The sequence below is a fragment of the Chelonia mydas genome, chromosome 1 (assembly GCF_015237465.2).
Source record: "Chelonia mydas isolate rCheMyd1 chromosome 1, rCheMyd1.pri.v2, whole genome shotgun sequence".
NCBI classification, from domain to species: domain Eukaryota; kingdom Metazoa; phylum Chordata; order Testudines; family Cheloniidae; genus Chelonia; species Chelonia mydas.
Window position 1 is genome coordinate 322,889,161 of NC_057849.1, and position 24,899 is coordinate 322,914,059.

Consider the following 24,899-nt stretch of genomic DNA (forward strand, 5'->3'; position numbering starts at 1 on the left):
GCATGATTAACTTGGATACTGGAGGATTTCTCTATGGGTGATATAGAGCTAGTGCAAGAGGTGTAGTTCAAGCTTTCGTCTGGTCCAGCTGATCCATAGCTGCTGGAACAGTCCTTTGGGGGTTGTCGGCAGCTAGTATAAGTTATACAAGGCTGCTCTAATCTGAGCTGGGAAGCTGACTGGAGAACAGAGGGCTCAGGAGCCGTGGACTGCAAAGATGGCTTTAATCGCCTTTGCCCCCACCAGTCAATATTTCACTAAGCCCAGTTTGGCTTAACCAAAGGATCTAGCACAGTGTTTCAGATTTTGCTTTAATTAACACTGGGGTTGCCAATTTTGGTTGGACATATTCCTGGAGGTTTCATCACATGACATAGGTTTTTAATTAAAGATTAATCTTGAAATCCTGGACACTCCAGGACAAACCTGGAGAGTTGGCAACCCTAATTAACATGCATTTTATGTGTTATTTGAAACCCCATAAAACCTTTTCATTTAAATGATCCTTTACTCAGATGATGTGTGTGCTTGCTGATTTTTGTAAGCAGTTATGTAGCAAATGTGTCATGAGTTTGAAATAACTTGAGTGGAACTATGGAGAGGTTCTTAAATTTAGAGAATCCTCCAAACTCTCAGTTATGACTGACAGCACTATGATAGAATGTATTGGCATAATCTCAACTACATAGCAAAGCCATGTTACAAACAACTACAGTATGTCTGCAGAGTGTCACATTTAATGATGTGGTGGATTCTTTAGTATTACATAAAAAGCAGTTGTCAGAATAAGTGTTGATTAACCTAATTAGACACAATTGTATAAGACTTTCTTTCATATATTAATCTGATCTGACACCTAAAATCTTACCAGTTTTGCAAACTTCAGAACACATTCTTGGTACACCATTTTATGTAAAATGTTTTATTTACAGTACAAGCAAATAAAATAGTTATATAATGACAAATCTCTTTAGTTAATGATTGTACATTGCTTTGAAGATGTCAGGCGTTAAGTAAGTGCTTAGTAAGTAGTAATATGCCTATTGCTATGATAGGAAATGCCAAAGATTTTTTCCTGAATTATATGAAAGTATAATCTGAGTATTTGAATTAGATCTTAATTAAATGTAGGCTTTGGGAGACTGTCAATGGTGTACCCAGACTCACAATTTAATAAATCTGTTTTTGCTTTTTTAAATATCAAAGAAGTGCAATAGAATCATTAGATAATAATAAGTATGGGTGTTTAATACTCATACTCATTACATCAGAAATCTAAACTCTATATGGTATGTAACTTCATATGCAATCAGTATTCCAGATACAACTCAAAGGGTAACAGGATAGACTACAGAGGCTACAAACATGATTTCCTGGCTGGAAAAGGTAAACCTACTTGTTGGCACTGTTTCAGCAGAGAGACAATGGATGCTTGTTCTATTATTTATGTGAATTGACTCACTTGACAGATGCCACTATAATAACCCTTTATTTAAAGTATAGAAACATTAGAACTTGCTTTCCTTTACTCAGACTTATGGCAAAATACTCAAAAATACTAGAATGCCTGTAATTGGGGGGCAAGCTTTGTCAAAAATTGTCTCTCATAATCTGTTTACAAAAAACAGAAAAGTAGTTTCTAATCAGTTTATTTACATATGATTGTATAGTAGAGAAAAATCATCTTTATGTTATAGGGATATTGGGGAGAGGGGATATAAGCACCTATACACAACTTAAATTGTCTGATTTCCACTTCCTTCCTTCCCTCTATTATACTATATATTCACTATTCTATCAAACCTCTCATTTCTGCTCCCATCCCCTCAAAAACAAAATCAACAACCCCATATGTTAAAAGAACGTAATAAAGATTGCAAATTCAAGCACTCATAAATTGGGAAGTATCAGAATTAAGGTTGCCTGTGCAACCTTTATTCTGTCCTCTTCTCTGTATCCATTATGATGCAGTCTTTAATTACATATCACATTGTTTTTTTTACTTTAGGACTCTTGCCTCATTCAAGTCTTGATTTAGGAAAGCACTTAAACATGTACTTAAATACATCCCTATTCAGGATAGCACTTGAGCATGTGTGGAATCCCATTGTAACTTTCTACACCAAACCACAGAAAAACTAGAGCCACTAAACAGAAGCTAGAATATATTTAGAATTAGCAAACCTATATATTTTAATTGACCTTACTCTTAGAAATGGCTATACCATTTTTGTTTAAACTTTCCAAACAATTAAACCTGAGGCAGAGATAAAATAGGCAAAATGTCAGCCAAAAAGGTTAAAGTTAGTCAGAGTCAACAACAACTGAAAATATGGGCTATAATGGAAAGGGTTGGGCAACCTTAACTATATGCTTTAATGACAGTGTTTCGTATACTAACAAACTTTTGTTAGTATTGCTGGTGGAGCAGTAGCTGCACCCATACTTAAAGTTTCCTAGGTATTTCCTTTCTAAGCCTATATTTTCAGTTGCTCATAATTTTCTAAAATCATTACCTAGTGGCCTGACATTTTTATAGGCTTTGTCTTTCTCCAGAGGTGATCTTTGAGTGGACAATTTGAGGAATACTTTTGCCATTTGAGCTAGGCAAAAAAAACCCAACAACCAAATTTCCCCATTAAAAAAAAAAGCCCTTTTGAACAACTCCAGTTCCAAAATGGCAGGGGTTGAAAGTTGAAATTAGGCAGGGAAATAGTTGTCATGGAGGAGAAGTATTTTGTAATAGAGTGGTGAAAACTGGATTTGATTTAACTCAGTTATGAAAAATCACACTTTGCACCTACACAATAAATATTTATTTGTGTCACTATTTTTAACATTATTATTTTTAATAATGGCTGCCTAACATTCTGAAGAAATATATTTTTGTTACACATCTGTGCATGATAATTTATTCTACACCATTAAAAATGTACTGAAGATTTGTAAGGAATGAGATTGAGGCCCACAGGAACATTGCCCTATTCTCTACACATTTTGTAAATGTGCGCTGAACCATGTACACATTCTAAAATCTACAAATCAGTCCAATGCACAGAAGTGTGCATGGACCAATCCACACTTTAAAAGTGCCTCATATAGAGTGTATTTTAAAGATGTCTGTTTTAAAAATGCATGTTTGCATGTGAGTGCACTGAATGAGACAAGGCTCCGTCTGAGCTTGCCCATTCAGGTCATATCTTGTAAGGTATGTAGACTTATGGCCATCTTGTAAAGTGCTCAGTTAATGGGATTTTTTATTTTTTTGTTTTTGTTTTTTTTTTTGTCTCAATCACTCAACCAATAGCTCCTTAATCCCAAACACAATGGAGGTATTTGCAAGAGAGACCACCATACTGATGCATATTTTGTTACTGACAACCTAGTCTTGGCTAAAGAAGTCTCTAATGCAGTCTCTCCGTCTCGCCCACACACCCACTCACCCACAGCAAGCTTTAAAGGTAGTTAAAAAAAATCAAAGCAACTGAACTGGCATCTGTTTTCCATAGTGATGTCTAGGCTTTAAAAAAAAGGGTATGTTTTTCTTCTTTGCAACCGGTAAACACCTTTAGATCCATCCCTAACTATAAAACAACTGTTTTAACTTAACCTTTTGTGGTAATAACTTGATTTAAAGTGGAACAGAGGTCTAGACAGATCAAGTCTCTGACATTGGACCATTGTGATTTTTTTCGTATTGAATATATAGAAAACAAAAATATTAATTTATTTGCATATGGGGCCTTATCCAAAGCCCACTGAAGTCAGTGGGAGTCTGTTGTGTTTGGTAAATTGTTAGGGTAGTAGGCTGGAGGGCAGCATATCCCAAGATGATTGAGAGCAGCCTTGGAAGATTTATTACTATTTGTTTGGTGACATGCTGTGCTTAGCTAAGCATTGTGTGAGAAACATATAGCTGTGTTACAACATATATTATGGTTAATTTAACTATCAACAAAATATTTTCATTACTTTCCCAACTCTGTTAGAGATTTGAATATATCTCCCTTAATGGATCAGTGTGCATTTAAGACTTGATTCCAGTAGAACTCGAGGGTTCTCGGTAGAGCCTGATGAACATTTTTGTGGAAATATTTTTTTTTGCTGAAAAATGCAGATTTGGGTTGACCAAAACAATTCTTGAATTTGGGTGAATTTTAGCAAATTGTTTCAATCACCGAAAATGTAAAAAAAATTGGAAAGAAATGTCAAAATGGTTCATTTCAGCATTTTCAAAACAAAACATTTTGACTTTTCATTACAGAAAGGCATTTCAGAATTTCACTCAATTTAATTTTTAAAAGCTTATAAAACCTCAAAAAAATAAATGAAACACTTCATTTTGGAGGAAAGAAAACATTTTGTTTGACCCAAAGAATTTTTTTAAAACTTTGTTTTGCCAGAAAAATAAAAAAAATCCAAACCTTTTTTTGTTCTTGTTGTATAGCCACCAAAGAGAAAAATCAGTTATTCACAAGGGTCCAATTTTCAGCACTTTGCAGAATCAAGGAAGGCCCCAGTGCAGATATGTAGGAAAGCATGAGCATTATGATGATTCAAGTAACATATCACATGATTTATTAATGATGAATACATACCTCCCAACATTCCCAGTGGCTAAAGCAGGTGCGGGGGGAATTGCAGAGAAAGCCCATCCCACACTCACCCCTCAGAGGTGGCTCCTGTGGCTTCTGTCCCAGCAGACTGGCTGGGCTCAGCTCCAATATTCTGAGCATGTGCCAGACTTGAGGAGGGGACAGGAAAGGCCCTCAAGGAGGCAGGGCTGGGAGGAAGGAGCGAATGGGCGAGGGTTGGGACTGGGAGAGGGACGGATCTGGGAGCAAGGAGAAGGAGAAGCAGGACACAAATCCTGGAGCAGGGCCCCGAGCCCAACCAGCCCTGCAGGACAGGAGCTGCTTCAACCAGGACAGCAGGCTTTGTAGGTCAAAGCAGGACAAAAACCCAGGACTGTTGGGAGGTCTGTGAATATGACTCTCTAACTTTGAATACCGCTCAATCATCATTTCCTTAATTTTTCTTCTTTATTAGAGGTAATTTAGGTAAAAGAGTGTTGTGTGTAATTATTTCTAAAGCTAATGATTAAAAAGAAATTTACCTGCAGAACTAGTGAACGTTGGGACACCTCCATATCTCAGTCGTGCGCTCCAGCACACAAACTGGGCAGGGGAGAAAACATAACTGCTTCAGAACATGTAGCTGAGGGTTTAGTAGGTGGTGCACTTTCCTCTGCCGCAGTGTTGAACCAATGCCCCAGCATGAGACTAGGGCACACAGCTGCTGAAGATAGCACCTGTCAGATGAGACATAAAAGAACGTTCCTATGCTGCTTTCGTAGGAATATCTTATAAAAATAGAGGTTAGAGCTGAAAAAGACCTATAAGGTCATTCAGTCAACCTTTCTGGAATTGTAGGATTGGTCCCTACAGTCCATTTTTAGAATTTTGTCTAATTTTGTTTTATGTCTCAAATAAAGGGGCTTTTACCACTTCCCATCAAGTTTTTCTTGATATTCAGCCTAAATTTCCCCCTTCTCTACTTCCTCTTATTTACTCCAGGTTATACTTTTGTGAATCACACCAAATAAATCTCTCTGTCCCTGGGCTCAAATTATAGTAACTTTACTCAAGTGAGTCATACCACTCGGACAAATTCAGAAGTGATATATAAAGTGGTGTAACTCATATTCACTCTTACATTTACTTGGACCCACTCTACTTATGTGTAAAGAAGTCTAAGTAAATGAAAGGGAGTCTAAGTCACACTATCTTACATCTTATTTGTAATTTGGCCCACTGACTTCAGTGGGACTGTTCGCATGCGTGAGCTGGTTCTTGGTGTCACAATTTGGTCCTTGGTGTTTGCAGCTATCAAATATTTATAGACCACTTTAATGCCTACCCAAATCCATTGTCATCTTTTAGACAGCTTTATGAATAGGGGGTTAATCCCAGTTGCCTAGCTAAATTCCCATATGGGGTAATTACATTTTGCTTGCCAAATTTCCTTCTGCAATTTCAGCTGCATGTTAGTACTGATGGTTTTTCATGATAAATCATATGAAAAAGACACAGTCATGGGGGGAGGGAGGGAGACCAAAGTCACAAACTGATATTTAAAATGCCTGAAGTTTATCTTCAAGTAGAAACTGATTAGAACAATTTAAGTAAGTAATAGTTTAAAACCTTTTAACAGTGGTATCCCAGTGCCTTCAGGTTCAGCCCTGCAGCAATGCATAAATGTGAATGTGGAAAAAAACACTGCTGCTTATTCTTCAGAACTGCTTTCCTACCTCAGCCTCTGCCAAAGCAACAAGAGCAGCAGCTCTGCACACATGCCTTTTTTACCCTGACAATGGCCAGAAATATCACAGAATCCATTACCTCCCCTTCTCCCACAAAATGCCACTAGCCCTAATTATGAAGTTCTAAGTGTTCCTTCTCTCTCTTATCTACCATTCAGCACAGGTTGTAACTTGGCAACTCTCAGTGAGCCAATTTCATTTAGAACATCTCTCAGAAATGTGTGGGGTTTTTTTTATTTTAAAGAAAAATCTGGGACCCTATCATTTTTCTCACAAATATACACAGTTAGATATGGTATTCATCTTTGTTTTCTGCTTCAAATTGTTGTGTAGTGCTGGTATGTGATGATTCCATTACTTTGGAGGCAGAAATGATACTTGTATGTCCCTTTAAGGCCCAAATCCTGCAAACATGTGTGAGTAACTTTATGCAAGTGAATGGTGCCCTAAATCTGTACGTTCATACCACTGATGGGATACTCATGCATATAAAGATACTCGTGTGTGGTTGTAGGATTGAGGCCTTAGATTATTCTTGAATTCTTTGGAATTCTTCAGTATATAAATGCCTATTATTTAAATCATTATTAACCTTTTTTTTAAATCCTAGACTAATGCACAACCCCAAATTTAGGGGCTCAGACCTCAGCTGTGCTGGATTTATGCTTGGTGTAGCTGAGGGAGAGGAGTGGGGAAAGGTAGTTCTAAGCCATCATTCTACTCTTTTGTTCCTGGGCAGGGTGGATAAAAAGTCGATGATTTTTTTGAAAAAAAGTGAAAACAATTGGATTTTTATTTAAATGAGATTTTTGATTGTTATGTAAATTATAGCGAGTTTTAAAAAAATAAACTGGTTTAAAATAAAATCCGAATTCAATACCAAATCTATTAAGGCCTAAATTTATTAAAATCTCTTAAAACATTTAAGTAAAAAAATTAAAATGCTGACTCCATGAGCCTCTATCAGAAGCTTTAAGTTAAAGGGGCTGCTTTTCTATATAAAAAAAGAATCAGAGGAAAAATATCTAACTTTTAAGGTTAAGCTTTATAAATATGGCACAAAAGGTGGTTTGATCCTGTGGAGAAACCAGCGGCTGTGTTACTGGATGCAAGAGACTGTCAAAGTCACCACAGACGTAGGGACCCAGCCTCTGACCCCAGGAGACACCATCATGTATCTCATCAGGATCATACACTGAGCCCACTTGGCTAGTATCATACTCCTCTTTTAAAGCTTCTCCCTACTGAACTCTGATTGGCTTCGTTCTCAAATTATGAATGTTTATGACTCCACACACTATAGAAACTTTTTTTGCAGCTCATGGAAAAACACTAATCTGTCCAGTAACTATCAGCAATTGTTTCTGGATGGTTCTGGGCACTTCAAGTAAATGGTCTTATTCTCTTTACACATGTACACAGAGATACAAACAAACAGAAATCCATTAATTTCTCATCTGAGTCCCTCTCTATTTCTAAACAAATAAAATACTGCAGTGCAAAAGGCATGTGGTTTACACAAGCAGAAATCTTGGGCTGCTGTTAGTTCTTTTGTTTTACTAGGGGTCCAGATGGGGTGAGGTGGGGAGTGTGGCAAAGGAGTTCTGTAACAAGGGAGAAGGAGTGCAATGTGCAACCAGAAAGGAGCAACACTGGTGTTAAAGCAGGACACTGTGGGAAGAAGAGACAAAATTCTTCGGCGTGCAGCCTCTAGTGTTGATTTCAGCACCTGTGAACTGGAGACAAATACTAGCATGGGTGCAGATTGTAAAAAAAGACTCTATTTGGGAATATTTTAAAAAAAATACGTGTACCTCTGGGTAAAAAAAGGAACATGTGCCAAATGTTAACAGTGCAACAAAGAGATGCAAAGCCTGGTTGTCAGAATGAAACAGCATTGTGAAAAATTCTTCTCAGAAGGCAATGACTTTGATGATGTTGATGATGATTGATGTGGACATGTCTGAACAATCTGGATCAACTTGTTAGTAAACTAATTTTTGCACCATTCTTATGGGCTGCCTATCATATCTTTCTATGTAAGTAAATGATAAAGCAGTCAACATCAGACTAAAGAGAAATGTAGATAATATGCTGAATATACTGAAACCTATTTCTAAAGCCTTGGACATACTGCAGAAAGATTGCTACTGTGTTGCTGATGCTGTTGAAATTTGGAAGGAACGTCAAGAGACGTTGAAGAAAGAAATGCTCAACAACAAGGTTAAATTGTGGGCAGTAAAGAAGTGGATGGGTCAAGCACTTACTCCACCTCATTTTCTGTGGATATCCTCAACTTGAAATATTAGGGAAGATGCCTAACTGCTGAAGAAGATGGTGCTATGACATGGGCATCTTATAGCTACCCATCAGTCATGCAAGCCATAATAAATTTCAGGGCTGGAGGTGAACTATTAAATCAGTACATTTGTGATGATGATTTAAAGAAAGTCACGCCACTGAACTGGTGGAAATCACTAGCTAAGCACCTGGAACCAAAGTTTGTTGAAGTGCTAAGCCAGCTTTTGAAAGCAGTAGCCTCTTCTGCAGGCACAGAAAGAATATTTTCTTCATTTGGACTAATTCATTCAAAGATGAGAAATCAATTGGGAGTTGAAAAAGGAGGAAAAGTTGTCTCTCTCTCTTCCAGTCTATAAATAAAAACATGGAGGGAAAGGATGAAATCTACTAGTTTTAAAAATTGAGGGACAGCCTAAGTAACTTAGGAGACTGTTGTCTCATTTTCGAGACACTTAGATGAATAGGAAATAAATCTCTAGTCACTTTTACTTAGGCATATTTGAAAATTTTCCCTAGCTGACCCAAACTAATCAGTTTAATTCACTGAATACAGTTAATCCCTCTTGTTCCTTTAATAAATCATATAGTTTTAAATGTAAATCATGTTTTGATAAAAGACATTTCTGTATCCAAAATATTTAGGGTTGTTCAGTTTAATAAAAATAAATTTCGTATGCTGCGTTTTGTGTGTTTAATTAAATTCCAGTTACCATCCTAATGCAGTTTGACACAAATCATGAGCAAAAAGTTAATTATCTAGTAAATAAGCAATATAACATTCACCATTTTCCAACATACTAAAAATGTACAATTAATGAGAAGCTGAAAATATTAAGCTTATAATTGCTCAAATAAATATATATAGTTATACTTTACCCTCCTGGGTAGCAAAAAGGTGTACTAAATCTAGTGTAAAAGCTCTATTTTGTTGTAAGTCAAGATGTTTTAATGGTTATAACCAATGAGAATGCACCTTTCTTTAGAAAACAACTAAAATACAAACAGAAAAGTTGATTAAAATCAATTATTTAAATCAAGGTTTTCCATTTGGTGATTTAAATCAGTCAACCCTGATCCTGGTCCAGTCAGGGACCAAAACAGCCTCTGGCATAATTTAGAACAACCTAAGGGCTGCTCTAAATTATGCCACTTGCCATAGTCTTATAGGAATTGTTGTGCTGGCTGAGGGTCAGTTAAAGTGCCATACACTCTGGAAACCCCCTCCTATACCTTCTTGATAAAATGCCGGAGTTCGTGGTGGATAATCAGCTAAACATGAGCTCCCAGTGTGACACTGTGGCCAAAAGAGCAAGTGTGATCTTGGGATGCATAAATAGGGAACAGAAGAACAGAAGAATGACCACACTGGGTCTACCCCAGTATTGTGTCTTCTGACAGTGGCCAATCCCAGATGCTTTGTAGGGAATGAACAAGAAAGGGGAATTATCAAGTGATCCATACTCTGTGATTCACTCCCAGCCAGGGCCGCCTCTACCGTTTTTGCCGCCCCAAGCAGTGAGAAAACCTGTCGTCGCCGAATTACTGCTGCGGACAGCAGGAGAGAGAGAGGCTGCCGCCAAATTGCCACCGTGGACGGTGGAACGGAGAAGCTGACCCCAAATTGCCACCGCCGCGGAAACTCTGCCACCCCTTTCTGACTGCTTGGAATGCTGGTGCCTGGATCCGGCCCTGCTCCCAGCATCTGGCAGTCAGAGGCTTATGGACATCCAGAGCATGGGATTGCATCCCTGGCCATCTTGACTAATAATCACTGATGTACCTATCCTCCATAAATTTATCTAATTCTTTTCTGAACCCCATTACAGTTTTGGCCTTCACAGCATCCCCTGGCAACAAGTTCCACAGGTTGACTGTGTGTTGTGTGAAGAAGTACTTGCTTTTGTTTGTTTTAAACGTGCTGCCTGTTAAAATCACTGGGTGTCCCATGGTTCTTGTGTTATGTGAAAGGGTAAATAAAACTTTCTTATTCACTTTCTCCACACCAGTCATGATTTATTAGATATCTATCAGATTCCCACTCAGTCATCTCTTTTCAAAGCTGAAAAGTCCCAATCTTTTTAATCTCTCCTCATATGGCAGATGCTTCATACCCCTAATAATTTTTGTTGCCTTTTCTGAACCTTTTCCAATTCCAATATATCTTTTTTGAGATGGGGCAACCACATCTGCATGCAGTGTTTAAGATGTGGGCGTACGATGGATTTATATAGAGGCAATATGATATTTTCTGTCTTATCTATCCCTTTCTTAATGGTTCCCAAGATTCTGTTCACTTTTTTGATTGCTGCTTCACATTGAGTGGACGTTTTCAGAGAACTATCCACAATGACTCCCAGATCTCTTTCTTGAATGGGAACCGCTAATATAGATTGTCTCATTTGTATGTATAGTTGGGATTATGTTTTCCAATATGCATTACTTTGCATTTATCAACATTGAATTTTATGTGCCATTTTGTTACCCAGTCAGTCAGTTTTGTGAGATCCCTTTGTAACTCTTCACCATATACCTGAGACTTAACTATCTTGAGTAGTTTTGTATCATCTGCAAATTTTGTCATCTCGCTGTTTATCCCCTTTTTCAGATCATTTATGAATATGTTGACTAGGACTGGACCCAGTACAGACCCTTGGGGGACACCACTATTTACCTCTCTCCATTCTGAAAACTGACCATTTATTCCTGCCCTTTGTTTCCTATCTTTTGACAGGTTATCAGTCCATGAGAGGACCTTCCCTCTTATCCCATGAATGCTTACTTTGTTTAATAGCCTTTGGTGTGGGACCTTCTCAAAGGCTTTCTGAAAATCTACCCCAGAATGTTCCCGAGTGGTTCTGTTACCCCTTTTGAGCTGTGCACTTAGCCAATTTTCAGGGTCTTGTGGGTTGTTTCCATTAAGGAAAGAAATAAATGATGGAGTCAGGTACTTCTTTGATGCAATCCTGTTTATTTACAAAGAATATAGATAAAGTCCTGTTTCCCTGAACACAGTAAGAATCAAACAATAGGAGACAGTTTCTTTGCTCACAGTTTCAAGATTCATTTAGCCAATGTGCTACCCAAAAAGTCTCTTAGCTTTTTCATAGGGAGATACTACTAGTTTTCCTTTGGCAGTCTCTTGGGCTTCCTTGCTGTTTTCTCTGTCAGCGTCTTCTCTCTGTCTCACACTCATATGCATCCATCACTACCGCCAGTACCCAGCCTCCTGCGTTTGCATTCAAATGTCAGGAAAAATCCCTCAAACTGTATAGCTGAACTCCTACTCCAACCTTGCCATGTGCCTGTGTTTTGGCTGGCATCTCCTATTGTTTCAATTACCAGATCTTTAAAGGAGTTGAATTATGTTTTAAATTTATCCTGAAAGAAGGTAGCTCTTGTGCCCACCAGCTTCACAGAGGTTTCACCCAACCCCCAACATGACAATTTCCATTCTAGAGGTCTGTGAAGAGGCCTGTCCATATGTTGGTTTGATTGAGGAACAGAATCAAAAGGGAAAATGTCTGCCCCACTTCTGTTGTGGCATTTTCCTGTGTGTGCACAGGAGCACAAGGAGCCTGATTTTGTCACATGTACAACACATAACTATATATATATACATGTCAAACATCTTTATCTTGGATTTCTAGTAACAACTGGCTTTGGAATGTTCTGGTATTTCGTCTATTGACTATATTCACTATATCTAGTCCTTTCAAGAAGGCTGGCCAATTGCTCCTATGGATTGCAAAACATATGTTCTCCGATTTGGAGAATATTTTTTTTGGTACTATTCTAACCTATGTACCCATTTTTCACTGTGAGGGTAAGTGTGTAAATATAATAGATATAATAAATAATCTCCCTGAATATTCATAAACTCAGAACTGTGAGCACTTAAAAACAATGTGTGAGTTCTGTACCCAGGATGGTGCTTTAAGAATTTTGAAAGCTTGCTATATTTTAGCTCAAGTTTTTTAAAGGAGTCTGTAAAGTTTTCAGAATTCTTTGTTGTCTTCATGTGCCAAAATAATGTATTTCTTCCTCTTCTTCTCCTCCTTTTCTTTTATACTATACTGGGTCACAATAACACAGACAGCATGTGCTAATAAAGAAATGTTATATAAGTTATGCCATATTTCACACAACTGTAAAAAGTGTTTGAAATCCTAAAAGAGTGTGAAGATTTCTTGGGACTTATTTTTTCATTGCATTTGCATTTTACAAATGTGTTGTACAGCTCACACTTATTGTTCCAGACACTGCAGGAAGACAGACAAGACATCAGGAATGTGGTTTCATTAAGCTGCAGCTTTATTAACACATCTGGGAACTATCCAGCAATAACTCTCATCCAGTGTAGATCATTGCTTTTTGTAGTCTGTTCCACCTGGTGAAGGGCTGCTCTCAGCCCCCCATCCCATTAGCCTGGTCCTAGTACCAGTGCTGGGACCTCACCGCTCTCCCCTCATTAAGGGCTAAAGGGGATGGAAAAGGGGGTTTTCTCCTTACTGTACCAGATATTAGGAGCCCCAACCCCATTCCCCACTTCTTTAGGTGATGCCTTCTCCTAATCCACTTCCAGTTCTGGTTTATCAGGGAATTGGAGCCCCTACTGAACAATTAACTGCATTGGGCACCTGACAAGTTGTGACAAAATGAATTTTACAACTTAAGCTACCCATTGGCTCCCTGGGCTGCTAAGAGGAAGAAGAAAAAATTTACCCGGCTTGACCAGTTTGGTAGTGAAGGAAACACTCCTTCCCATTCCCCAAAAGCCAACCAGCAGGAAGCCCACAGCAAGGCCCGAAAACTCAGCCCTGCTCTAATTCAAAGGGAAGAAATGCTGGGGAGGGGCTTTTCTTCCCAGCACACAATGGTGCAGTAGGGCAGGGGGAAGGGTTTATAATTGGTGCCTGGGAGCCAGTAGGTTTATGCTGCACTCTTCTGTCCAACCAATCACAATCAGCCACATAGCTCCCCTCTTACCTTCCTCCAGCCCATAAGAAGAGAAGGGAGGATGCATTCCTTAAAGGAGCCAAGGATTTTCTTTCCCCAGGTGGTCTAGACAAAGACACTGAGGGTGCTACTCTGTTTTTCTAATGATCAAACACTGATGACTACTAACTAGTTTGCCTTTTTAGTGATCAAATACTGTGGCCAATCCTCTTCAAAACTTGATGAAAACAATTTAGTCTATTATTAAATTTAGTTTTTTAAATTCTATTGATCAGTTCACTTCATAAACGTGCCATTGTAACTAAGCTGAACAGAATGAAATGCATTTGTCCTAAATACAATATGTATTGCTTTTATGTGGAAAAAGTACATTGTATACATTATTTTTCAAAACAAATAAAATTATACATTATAGCCCCAATTCTGCAAACTGGTCCTTGCAGATGAGAGCTGGAGTTCCAGCCCAAGCCCCAGTGTGTACACAGCTATATTTAGCACACTAGCAGGAGCCCCACTAGCACGTCTGTGGACCCAGGCTGGGAAGTTCAAACACAGATGCAGTGTAGACATGCCCTCTGAACCCATTATCAAAATTAGCTAGAGTTTTTCCATTAAAGTCAATGAGAGCATGATGTAGCCCCAGATTTACAACACTGATATAAAATCCCTAATATCTGCAACTTATATGAACATTTTCCTATTATATCTACTGAGATGACAAGCTTGATACGCATGTGTAACTCTAGTTAGTGTCAATGGGACTTACATGCATGATCAAAAGGCAAATTAAAGCTCCTGAGGAAGGAGCTTTTTCACTGATGGACATCAGTACTATGGCAGCTTTCGGTGGGCTTTGCCTTGTGAACCCACTGCATCCAAAAGACTGAATTTTACATTTATTCCTTTTTGTTCTGGCAGATACATTACTTTTGAAGAGTAGTGCAAATAAATGTCACTTTCTCCAGAATTAATATCACTATTGCTCGCTGGATCAGCTGGTAGGGATTTTACAGGGGCTGCTTTGTGAACATCTCTCCTGTGTTCCTCTTACCTTCCACAACAGCCTTTCTCAGGCAAAGCACATCAATTTTGTAACATGCTTAGTCTTATCCAGGTGGTGACCTAAAATCTGATGTCCTCTGCTGAGTTCTGTGCCGGTGAATAGCATATCATGGTGTCTTTTTACTAGTAGATGAATCATTTTGGTTCAGGTAAAGCAAAGTAAAGTAAATAAAATTAAGTAAAGCAAAATAAAAATAAACAAGTTATTCTTCCAAAAACAGGACTGGGGAAGAGAAAAAAAACAGAAACTCATCTTTCATTTGACTGTCCATTTATGTAAATAAGTTTGCCACATTATTTATTGTTGTCTCTTTATATTTCCAGGGCTACAGCTACTCACAGAGGCCAAGTTATATTCAAGGATGCCTTAGCACAGCAGTTGTGTGAACAGGGAGGTGAGAACTACTGCATTTTAAAATTTAATGCCAAATGTACTTTCTACATTTTTATTCATATCAGTTTAATTTATCATGGAACGAGGCTATTTTATTGATCAGAGAAAATCTGGAGTTAGGATCTTTTTATATCCTCAAGTCAGTTGCCCTTTTACATTTGCACCCTCTAATGAGTGATCGGGATTTCATATGTAGGTCCCAATTGTTAAACAAGAAGGAACATACAAAAATTAAAATAAATTATATTCTAAAATACTCTGAAACTTTTTAAACATGCTAACCTCTATTTTTTGTCAGAAATACAGGTTGAATAACTAGGAATGTATTAACTGTAAAAAAAATGCAATAGGCCTACAGCTAAAGTTTCATTTACCATTGATCTGGATGGTATTTTGTAGAGAACCTGCTTTCCCATTTTGCAAAAGTAGGTCATCAGATTTCTGCTAGTCATCTACAACATTTGATCATTTTTAAAGCTAAACAGGAGTGTTTGAAGTATACTAACTTCTTCAAAAATCAAATTGTTGCTACAGCTTATCATATAAATCCTTTTGATGAATGATCTGAAAATAAATCTTATATTGCGAAAGTATGTCTACAAACAGGACATACTACACTGAACACGCTTCATTAAAACACTTGGTGCTGAAGTGGGTATTCAACACTTATGGTGGAAAAGCAAAGGAATTTCTGCATTTACACTGACTCGGAGTTTTATGCATACAGTGCCAACAATCCCATTTCCATGCTAGAAGAGACAGTGGAACACTGGCCAAAAAGTAGGTCTGTGGTCAATCCAGAAGAAATATTCCAAAATCAGAGATGCATCATGCAGATTCATAAATGAGGGGAAATCCCACAAGATAAGCCCCTTTAACAGACAGAACTGCAGATATTTTTGATGAGTTTGGGAATGTTTTTATGTTCAGCTTTTTATAGGAAGATGCAGCTGAATATTTGATCAAGAGAATGAAACAAACAGAACTGAGTTGTGAGTAGTAGAGTTATGTAGAGCCTTGAAGGTGAGGACAAGAAACTTTAATTTGATGGGGGGTGGAAATTGGGAAGCAACTAGAGGGATTCAAAGAGGATTGTCAGAATGATGAGCTGGGAAGATGGTATTAGCAGCTGTGTTTTGAATGAACTAGAAGAACATGATTGGAGATGTTGGAGAAGCCATAATGAATTTATGGTTAATATTGTTATTATTGTAACACCTAGGAGCCCTAGTCATGATCCAGAAGCCTGTTATGCTAGGTGCTGTACAAAGGTTACAGTGATCAAGATGGGAGATGATGAAAGCGTGGATCAGTGTTTTCACTATGTGAACAGAAAGGGAAGGTTGGATTTTGGAAATGTGGGGAAGAATTGACAAGTTCTAGACATGGCTTTCATGTGCAGGGCAAGAGAGAGGGGGAGTTGCAGGAGGCTGGGAAGATGGTATTGCTGTGAACAGTGACGGAATTTCAAGAGTGTAGCACTGGAGTACAGTTCTGGATATGTTAAGTTTGCGCTGACAGTGCAACTCCTAGGTGAAGACTCAGAGATGTGGGCTGAGAGATGAGATTGGATGGTGTCACCGGGCCTTGCTTCTCCCCAGCTCCAAAGCATTTGCCATTACACCTCGGCTTTTGCGGGAGGTTTATTTCTTTAACAGAAGTTAGCCAAAAAACCAGAAAACTGTCTTAACTCATTCCGTAGTCTCAGGGGTCTCTGGCACGCCTACTCGTGGCAGTTTCCTAGTCACCATCAGCTCTGCATCCTCCTTGGAGCAACCACCCCAAAGCTGCTTCCCTGAGCCCCTTGCTACCAGGACCCACCATAGGAGCTAGCTCCACTCTGGTGTGGCTTTCCCTCCCCAGGTCACAGCTTATGTAAGTCCATCTTCTGCTCCCCACTAGCAGGCCTTTATAGGCCCAGGTGTAGCCCAGCCCTCTTAATTAGCTGAATTGGACTCACCTGCTGTGGTCTAGGGGAGCTGAGCTTAATCTATCCATGGGGACCAACTACCCTGTGACCAATGGGTGGAAACCAGTCAGGAGTTGAAAGGTAGACTTGAAGAGCCAATAACATAAGGATGGCAATCAAAGCTGTGTGAGCAGATGAGATCCTCAAAGAAAGAGTGAGAATGCTATGTAGAGCAAGTCAAAGACAAAGCCCTGCAAGAACCACATGAAGAGTAGGAGAGGGAATGAGGAGCCACTAAAAGTGATGCTAAAGAAATGATTGAAGCGGTAGGAGAGCGAGGAGAGATCAGCATAATGAAAGCTAAGGAATGACAAGTTGTTGAGAAAGAGCATATGACTGGCAGCAGCAGGGTAGTCTAGGAGAATATGGTCAAAACAATGAGATTTGTCTATGCCGTCAGAGACTTTGGTCAGAGGAGCTGCAGTGGACAGATGGCAATGTGTACTGACTTTAACAGTGGTTTCCCAGGATTCTTTCGCAGTAATATTGTTAGCAAGGAATTTTATTTCTTTCATTCTATATTGCTGCCATCTTGTGTGAAGTCTGAGACTTAATGATAATCTGAAAAGTGTGTGGTGCCTTACAAAATGATCAGTTGTTATACTGCTCAAAGTCCTCTGAATTCATGGCAATAAAGGGGTCAGCTGTTAGTTGAGTCTGGGAGTTGTATGTTAGGTGCACAGAATAAAAGATCTGAAGCTGCAGCACCTCTGCTGGTTCCTCTGCCTCTCAAATCTGAAACTCTGTCATCTGCTGCCAGATGGTTGCCAGATATCAGTACCCTTTTTTCAGCATTCCTGAGATGGCTTCAGGCATTTTCCGCTTCATCCCAGTCTCTCCTAGTATCCTCACAGCCATTGAGTTTTCCATCATGTCTAGGTTAACCCTCCCACTGCTTTTTCTCCCCATTACATTTACTGATCAACTCAAATCTTGCACATTGGTCTTGTATCGCACACGGCCCTGAAGCTCCATTCTTCCAAACACTTCCTGCCACCTTGATACCTCTACAACAGTAAAAGTAATTAACCATTGGAACAATTGACTCAGGGCTGTGGTGGATTCTCCATCACTGGCAATTTTAAAGCAAGATTGGATGTTTTTCTAAAAGATATGCTGGTGTTGAAACAGGAATTATTTCTGGGAAGTTTTATGGGGTGTTATGAAGGGGTCTACTCCCCACAGACACTGCCAAGTGGTTGGGGAGGGTGTGAAAGATGCTTTTCTGTTTTAGCATCCCCCATTGATAACCGCTCTTGCCTTGCAGTGGTCTGTCCACTTCTGTGACTCAGCTCTCCAACTGGGCCACAAGTCGTATCCACCACTTCCTGCTTATGAAAAGAGTCCAACAAATGTTAGTTCTGCAGTCCAGCAAGAACGCTTCAGGCTTCACCTGGCCAAAGTCTCAGAGTCAGGATTCTCTGGGATATGGGGACTTCCTAGTCCTGAGATTCTAGTATCAGGGATAGGCTTTTTGCCTCCAGCCTCATCAGTGGGTGGGTAGGGGAACCCAGTCCCACCTCTCCACCGGGTTCCAATCCAGGGCCCCAAAATAGGCAGCTGAGTCCTGAACCCTGGAGTGCTATGTGACGGCCTCCCTGGATCACTTCCTACCAGCCTTCCCACACAAGAGGGAAAATTAACGACATGTAAACAAAATAAATCAAAGAAGTCTCCAGCCTAGCAAATGTTCAGAGTCCTTTTCCCTCAGCAAGTTGGGTAGAGCATCAGTAGTCAGGGGCCCCAGCAGCTGGGCCTGTCACACTGCTCCTTTTGCAAAGCTTCAGGGTGTAGATCTGCTCACCTTCACTTGCTGCCTGCAAGTGAGCTACTCTGCTCCTCGTTTAAGCTTCTCCTGCATGCATTGCTGGTGTGGTGGGGTGGAGTTGGTCGGGACCAGAGTAGCTCCTTAACCCCTTCCTCTCCAGGGAGGGATTTGGGCACTCCATCACCACTGTTATACAGGAGGTCAGAATAGTTCACAATGGTCCCTTCTAGGTTTAGTATTTATGACTCTATGAAGCAGCATGTCTCCCTCAGCCATGGCTCTTCCAGATTAAATTCTTTGTGTGCAGTTTTTCTTAACAGTATGGGGCAATCATGGAGTCATTTGGAAAACTTCCTTGAAAAAATTACTAGCTTCACTTGTAGACAGAGAGAGAACATTTTTAGTGTGGGTCCAGAAGATGTAACTACAAATAATTGGATGATATTAACACAGGAAAAAAATAGGTTGAATCTCAGCAAAATCTTCCTGAGATTGAGAGCCGTTAGAGACTGTGGAGCAGTTTCCCAAGAGAAGAGGCAGAAGAACATACGCTTGGGTTATTTTCCTCAAAGTTTCTCTCTGTCTTTCTCCTAGAGTTTCTTCAACCATTTTTTCCTCATTGAGTTTGTTGTCTCTGGAGCCCAACCATGCTATGAAGCTGAGTGCCTCCATGCTGGCTCTTACCTCCTCTTTGCAGCCATTTCATTTGCTTTCTCTATCCTCACTCAGACCCCTACCAGTTTTGTTTATTTGCTCAACAACTGTTTAACCAGTAAAATCTCCTTAGGAATTGCTTAGCATGGTTTAGCACTCACTGCTTCTCTCCTCCCCCACCCTCCCCTTTCTGCCATTTTTCACTGTCTCTGCAAAGGACAGTGATAGCTTTGTTTTCATTTTCTTCTACAGGCATTTTGAATTCTTCCTTTATTCTTTCAATCCAACCCATAGTATTATAACTGCAACTGTAAATGCAGTATGTCAGTATGTTTTTAAAATATGTATTTATGTATTAATAAGGCCATGTCTGCACTACTGGCTAAATCGGCACTGCTGCAATTGATGCAGAGGTGTCAATTTAGTGGGTCTGGTGAAGACATGCTAAGTCAATGGGAGAGCACTCTCCCATAAATGTCTGTACTCCACCTCTCTGAGAGGCGGAAGCTATGTCATAGAATCATAGAATATCAGGGTTGGAAGGGACCTCAGGAGGTCATCTAGTCCAACCCCCTGCTCAAAGCAGGACTAATCCCCAACTAAATCATCCCAGCCAGGGCTTTGTCAAGCCTGACCTTAAAAACTTCTAAGGAAGGAGATTCCACCACCTCCCTAGATAACCCATTCCTAGGTAACAGTGTTTCACCACCCTCCTAGTGAAAAAGTTTTTCCTAATATCCAACCTAAACCTCCCCCACTGCAACTTGAGACCATTACTCCTCGTTCTGTCATCTGCTACCACTGAGAACAGCCTAGACCCATCCTCTTTGGACCCCCCCTTCAGGTAGTTGAAAGCAGCTATCAAATCTCCCCTCATTCTTCTCTTCTGCAGACTAAATAATCCCAGTTCCCTCAGCCTCTCCTCATAAGTCATGTGCTCCAGCCCCCTAATCATTTTTGTTGCTCTCTGCTGGACTCTTTCCAATTTTTCCACATCTTTCTTGTAGTGTGGGGCCCAAAACAGGACACACTACTCCAGATGAGGCCTCACCAATGTCGAATAGAGTGGAACGATCACGTCCCTCGATCTGCATTCAGTGCTCCTACTTATACAGCCCAAAATGCTGTTAGCCTTCTTGGCAAGAAGGGCACACTGTTGACTCATATTCAGCTTCTTGTCCACTGTAACCCCTTGGTCCTTTTCTGCAGAACTGCTGCCTAGCCACTTGGTCCCTAGTCTGTAGCAGTGCATGGGATTCTTCCATCCTAAGTGCAGGACTCTGCACTTGTCCTTGTTGAACCTCATCAGATTTCTTTTGACCCAATCCTCTACTTTGTCTAGGTCCCTCTGTATCCTATCCCTGCCCTCCAGCGTATCTACCACTCCTCCCAGTTTAGTGTCATCTGCAAACTTGCTGAGGGTGCAGTCCACGCCATCCTCCAGATCATTAATGAGTGTCTCCCATTGGCATAGCATGGTGTACACACTGCTGTGAGTCGACTTAAGTTACGTTGACTTAAGTTACTTAACTTACGTAACTGAAGTAGCATAACTTAGATCGACTTACAGTGTTAGTGTAGACCGGCCCTTCGATATTCTTGTGGGACAGATTGGCAAATGGATCTAAATGGGTTTCATGTCCCCCTTCTGTCCCAAAATATTACTATGTTAAAGGGCTATAATGAAAGTAATGCAACAAACTTATTTAGACATAAGCTATAGTACATTAAGCAGAGAGAAATAAGGCCATAGGGCAATTTTGTGGATTTGCTACAGGACTGCTGTTTAAAAAGTACATTCAGTAGACATGTTACTTGACTTGGTATTTAATAGAACAGAGGATATAAAGGAAGACAAAAAAGTAGGGGAGAATATCTGAGAAACAGTAATCATTGTGTCTGTTCTCCTTGAATAAGCATTGGTAATCCTAATATGTTTAATAGGGATTTATGTTTGTGCAATGAAGAGAGAGAACAGACTCTTTCTTTATTTGTTATTTTATTTGATATTTTATTTGTTATTTATTTTTTAAAAAAAGGTTTGAAGAATAAAAGAGAAAAGTATTAAGGGAAGTTCTCCACTGACATTAAACAAAATACACACTGAAAATAAGGGGAAATATGATACCATAAGGAAAGGACACAGAAAAAATTTAGGGTAGTCACTTATTAATTGTATGTGTGTTTCAGCTTATAATACATATTTTAAGAATACAGAATGATCTGTGTGAACCAATGTAAGCTTTAGTGTTTGAGTCTTATTAAAGCTTGAAGAAGAAGAATGGAGATATAAAAATTTATTGCCAAAATTCAAAGGAGTGTAAATGTCAACACATGCATAAAGAAACAAATGAATGTATATCAAGAAAACTAAATCGTATAATATAATCAATAAGAAAATGAATAATATATAAGCAAAAAGACAGAAAAGTAAGGAGATTGTAGGTTCACGTTGGGACAAGTAAGAAAGTTAGTGATAAATGAGGTTCTTATCCTTGAAGACTTACATTAATGGTTCACTTTAGTAGCCAAAAGAAGTGGGAGAGAAGATTGGTTCACATGTTTCCTTGATTAGGGTGGAGTAAAACTAATACATTAATAAACACTTACTGAAGCAAAATCATGCTGGCAAAGCATCAGACCTGCTGAATTACATTACATAGCTCTAGAGGGGGTAGGATAGTATAGAAATAGTAAAGCTTTTGGTAAAGATAGCTAATAGTATAGTACTCTGGAATAAGGAGAGTATCAGTGGTTAGAGGGGTGGCTAATGTAGTTTCAGCTGACTAGAGAAGTGTCATAGGTAAGGCTATATTTTAGTCAGGGGTATTTTTTAGTAAAAGTCATGGACAGGTCACAGGCAGTAAACAAAAATTCACGGCCTATGATCTGTCAATGACTTGTACTATATACTCCTGATTAAATTTTGAGGTAGGGAGGTGGCCCGTGGGTGCTTGGGGGGGGCAGCCCAGGGGATGCAGCAGGTTCTGGGGGGGAATGGAGGTTGGCGGGGCTGGCAGGCTCCCTACCAGAGTCCGGGCCTCCCCGGAAGTGTTGACATCCCTAAGCTCCTAGGCGGAGGCGCAGCCAGGCAGCTCTGTGCGCTGCCTCCACCCCAAGTGCCGGCTCCGCAGCTCCCATTGGCCAGGAACTGCAATCAATGGGAGTTGCAGGGACAGTGCCTGCAGGCGGAGGCAGCATGCAGAACCCCCTGGCCGCACCTCCACCAAGGAGCCAAGGGATGTTGCTGCTTCCAGGGAGCCCCCTGAGGTAAGCGCCACTCAGAGCCCTCACTCCTTCCCACGCCCCAACCCCCAGCCCTGAGCCCCCCACCCAAACTCCTGCTGCTGCTGGGGAAGGGGGGAAAGTGGCCCAAGACTGCCCCAGAATTGGTCAGTGCAGCTGGCCCAGGGGCTGCCTGAGCTGCTCAGGCGGCCCCTGGGCCAGCCACACCAGCCACTGCAGAAGTCACAGTGGTCACAGAAAGTCATGGAATGGAGTGATTTCCGTGACCTGCATGACAAACTCACAGCCGTATTCATAGGACCATAGAAATTAGAGATGGAAACAGATTATTCCCTGCCAGTGCAGAATTGTCCCTTTGATGCATAATTTCCAGCGCTTGTCCGGTCTAGTGTTAAATGTCACACGTTATGGGTTTTCCACTAATTCCTTAAGGAGACTACTCCACAGTCTTACGGATATCACTGCAGGGAAGTTTATCCTGAGATTCAGCCCAAAGTCTCATTTCTCTATTTTCTTCCAGTCACTTTCTACGATATTTATGCAACATGGGCTTGATAGGCTGATTTTTTCATGCATTGAAACATAAATTGGAGACTTTTCTAGGCATACTTTGAACAACAAATTAAAAACAGAATATAGGCTCCGAAGCTTGACCACGATAGTATTTTATAAAACTACGCAGAGGGCTTGAGTTCAGAAACGACACAGAGTTCCTTGACTTGTGTGTCCATGTGAGTAAAGCAATCCTACGGCAACATACTCTGGAGAGAAAGGTTCAACCTCAGTGTTTCAATAGTTGTTTATAGTAAATAGAAAGTATTGGCTGCAATCTGCTAGGGAAAAAAAGAGGGAGACTAGCATCTTACATATTCTTCACAACATACCATGAGCATCTATTCATATGCCCCTTTGTGAGGAACTGATGTGCTGCAGCCAACAGTCCCTGGATTTGAAATTCTGGGCAAGACTTTTTCCGAGGAGAGCTGATCACCCAGTAACTCACTTCCCCTGTTGGTTTAACAGAGCCCAAATTTGTTAGCTGTTAGAGCTCAGCACAAAGTCAATTTGTTTATTAAGGATTTTGCTTGTAAAAGCGAGGATTATGGGCGGCTCCTTATGGTAGGCTTTGCCTAGCCTGTTTTGAGTTATATACACTATGATGTTTACTTACTGCTGTAGACAAGCTCTGAACCCTCCTGTACATGTCATTTTTGCCTACCCACTTTCAGGTGTCTCTAGTCTGCACTGGCATTGATGGGACATAGTCACATTTCATTTGTGTTATGTTAGCAGTTCAGTTCTGGGTAGTGCTGACTTTTATTTAGCTAACATGTCAGCTACTGCAGTTTCTCACTATCTTATCTCCCCTTTCCCATTTCTCTCCTCTCCTGTTCATCCAAAACACTGCTTCCTTTCCTGATGATGTAATAACATCTTCCCCTTACTTGTGTCTTTCCACTCGTTGTCCACGTAAAATTCAAACTGTTAATTCAAAGGACTCTGTAATTCTGTCCTCTCTTATATATTTGACTTCATTGGCTCCACCACTCCTTTTTATTCCTTTCGTGTTGCTCATGATTCCAGCACAGCTTCCTTTCTCTCCTTCGATCTCTCCTTACTATGTGCCTTCTGCAATGCTGCCCCCTACACTTGGAAAAGATTACCAATCATTGTATGGCAAGCCTCCTCGTTTTCCTTGTATTGTTCTGTATTGTACCTGCTCATGCCTGAGCACTGTTGGGCAATGACTATTCTTTGCATGGCACAATTCATGTGTGGTAAAGCACTGTCTATGCACTATAACTATTTATTATGTATATTAATTGCTATTTAAATAACGTATAATCAACTCATTTACATAGTTTTTAAAAAAGAGAATGTCATCTCCATCAAAGCCATATGCATTTTTAATCCACACACATATGCCATATACATTTCAAGCTACCCACATGTGTGTCTGAGGGGGATTTGTTAACTGAGAATCACAATTTTAAATAAATATTAAAATACTCTTTTTCCCCTCTCATTTGTCAAGTTTTTTTATAGTTTATGATACTTTTAAAAAATAAGTAGGCATTTTCATGGTTCTATATTATTGCTTTGTTTTGGAGCATATGCTATTTTGTTTAACTTTAGTGCAATAACTTGAGGAGACTTAATTTGCCTCTCAGCTGTGCAGTATTGGCCTGTGTATAATTTACGTTGCTTTAAAATAAGTAATCCTTAG

General features: G+C 39.9%; 1 protein-coding gene across 2 annotated transcripts in view; it reads left to right on the top strand.

Moving 5' to 3' along the window:
* RELN (reelin) overlaps window positions 1-24,899 on the top strand; it is a 463,371-nt gene that overhangs the window by 179,945 nt on the left and 258,527 nt on the right. For both annotated transcript variants that reach the window (XM_037889192.2, XM_037889193.2), the window contains exon 4: window positions 14,966-15,036. In XM_037889192.2, coding sequence (XP_037745120.1) covers window positions 14,966-15,036 — 71 coding nt within the window. The remainder of the gene's footprint in view (window positions 1-14,965; window positions 15,037-24,899) is intronic.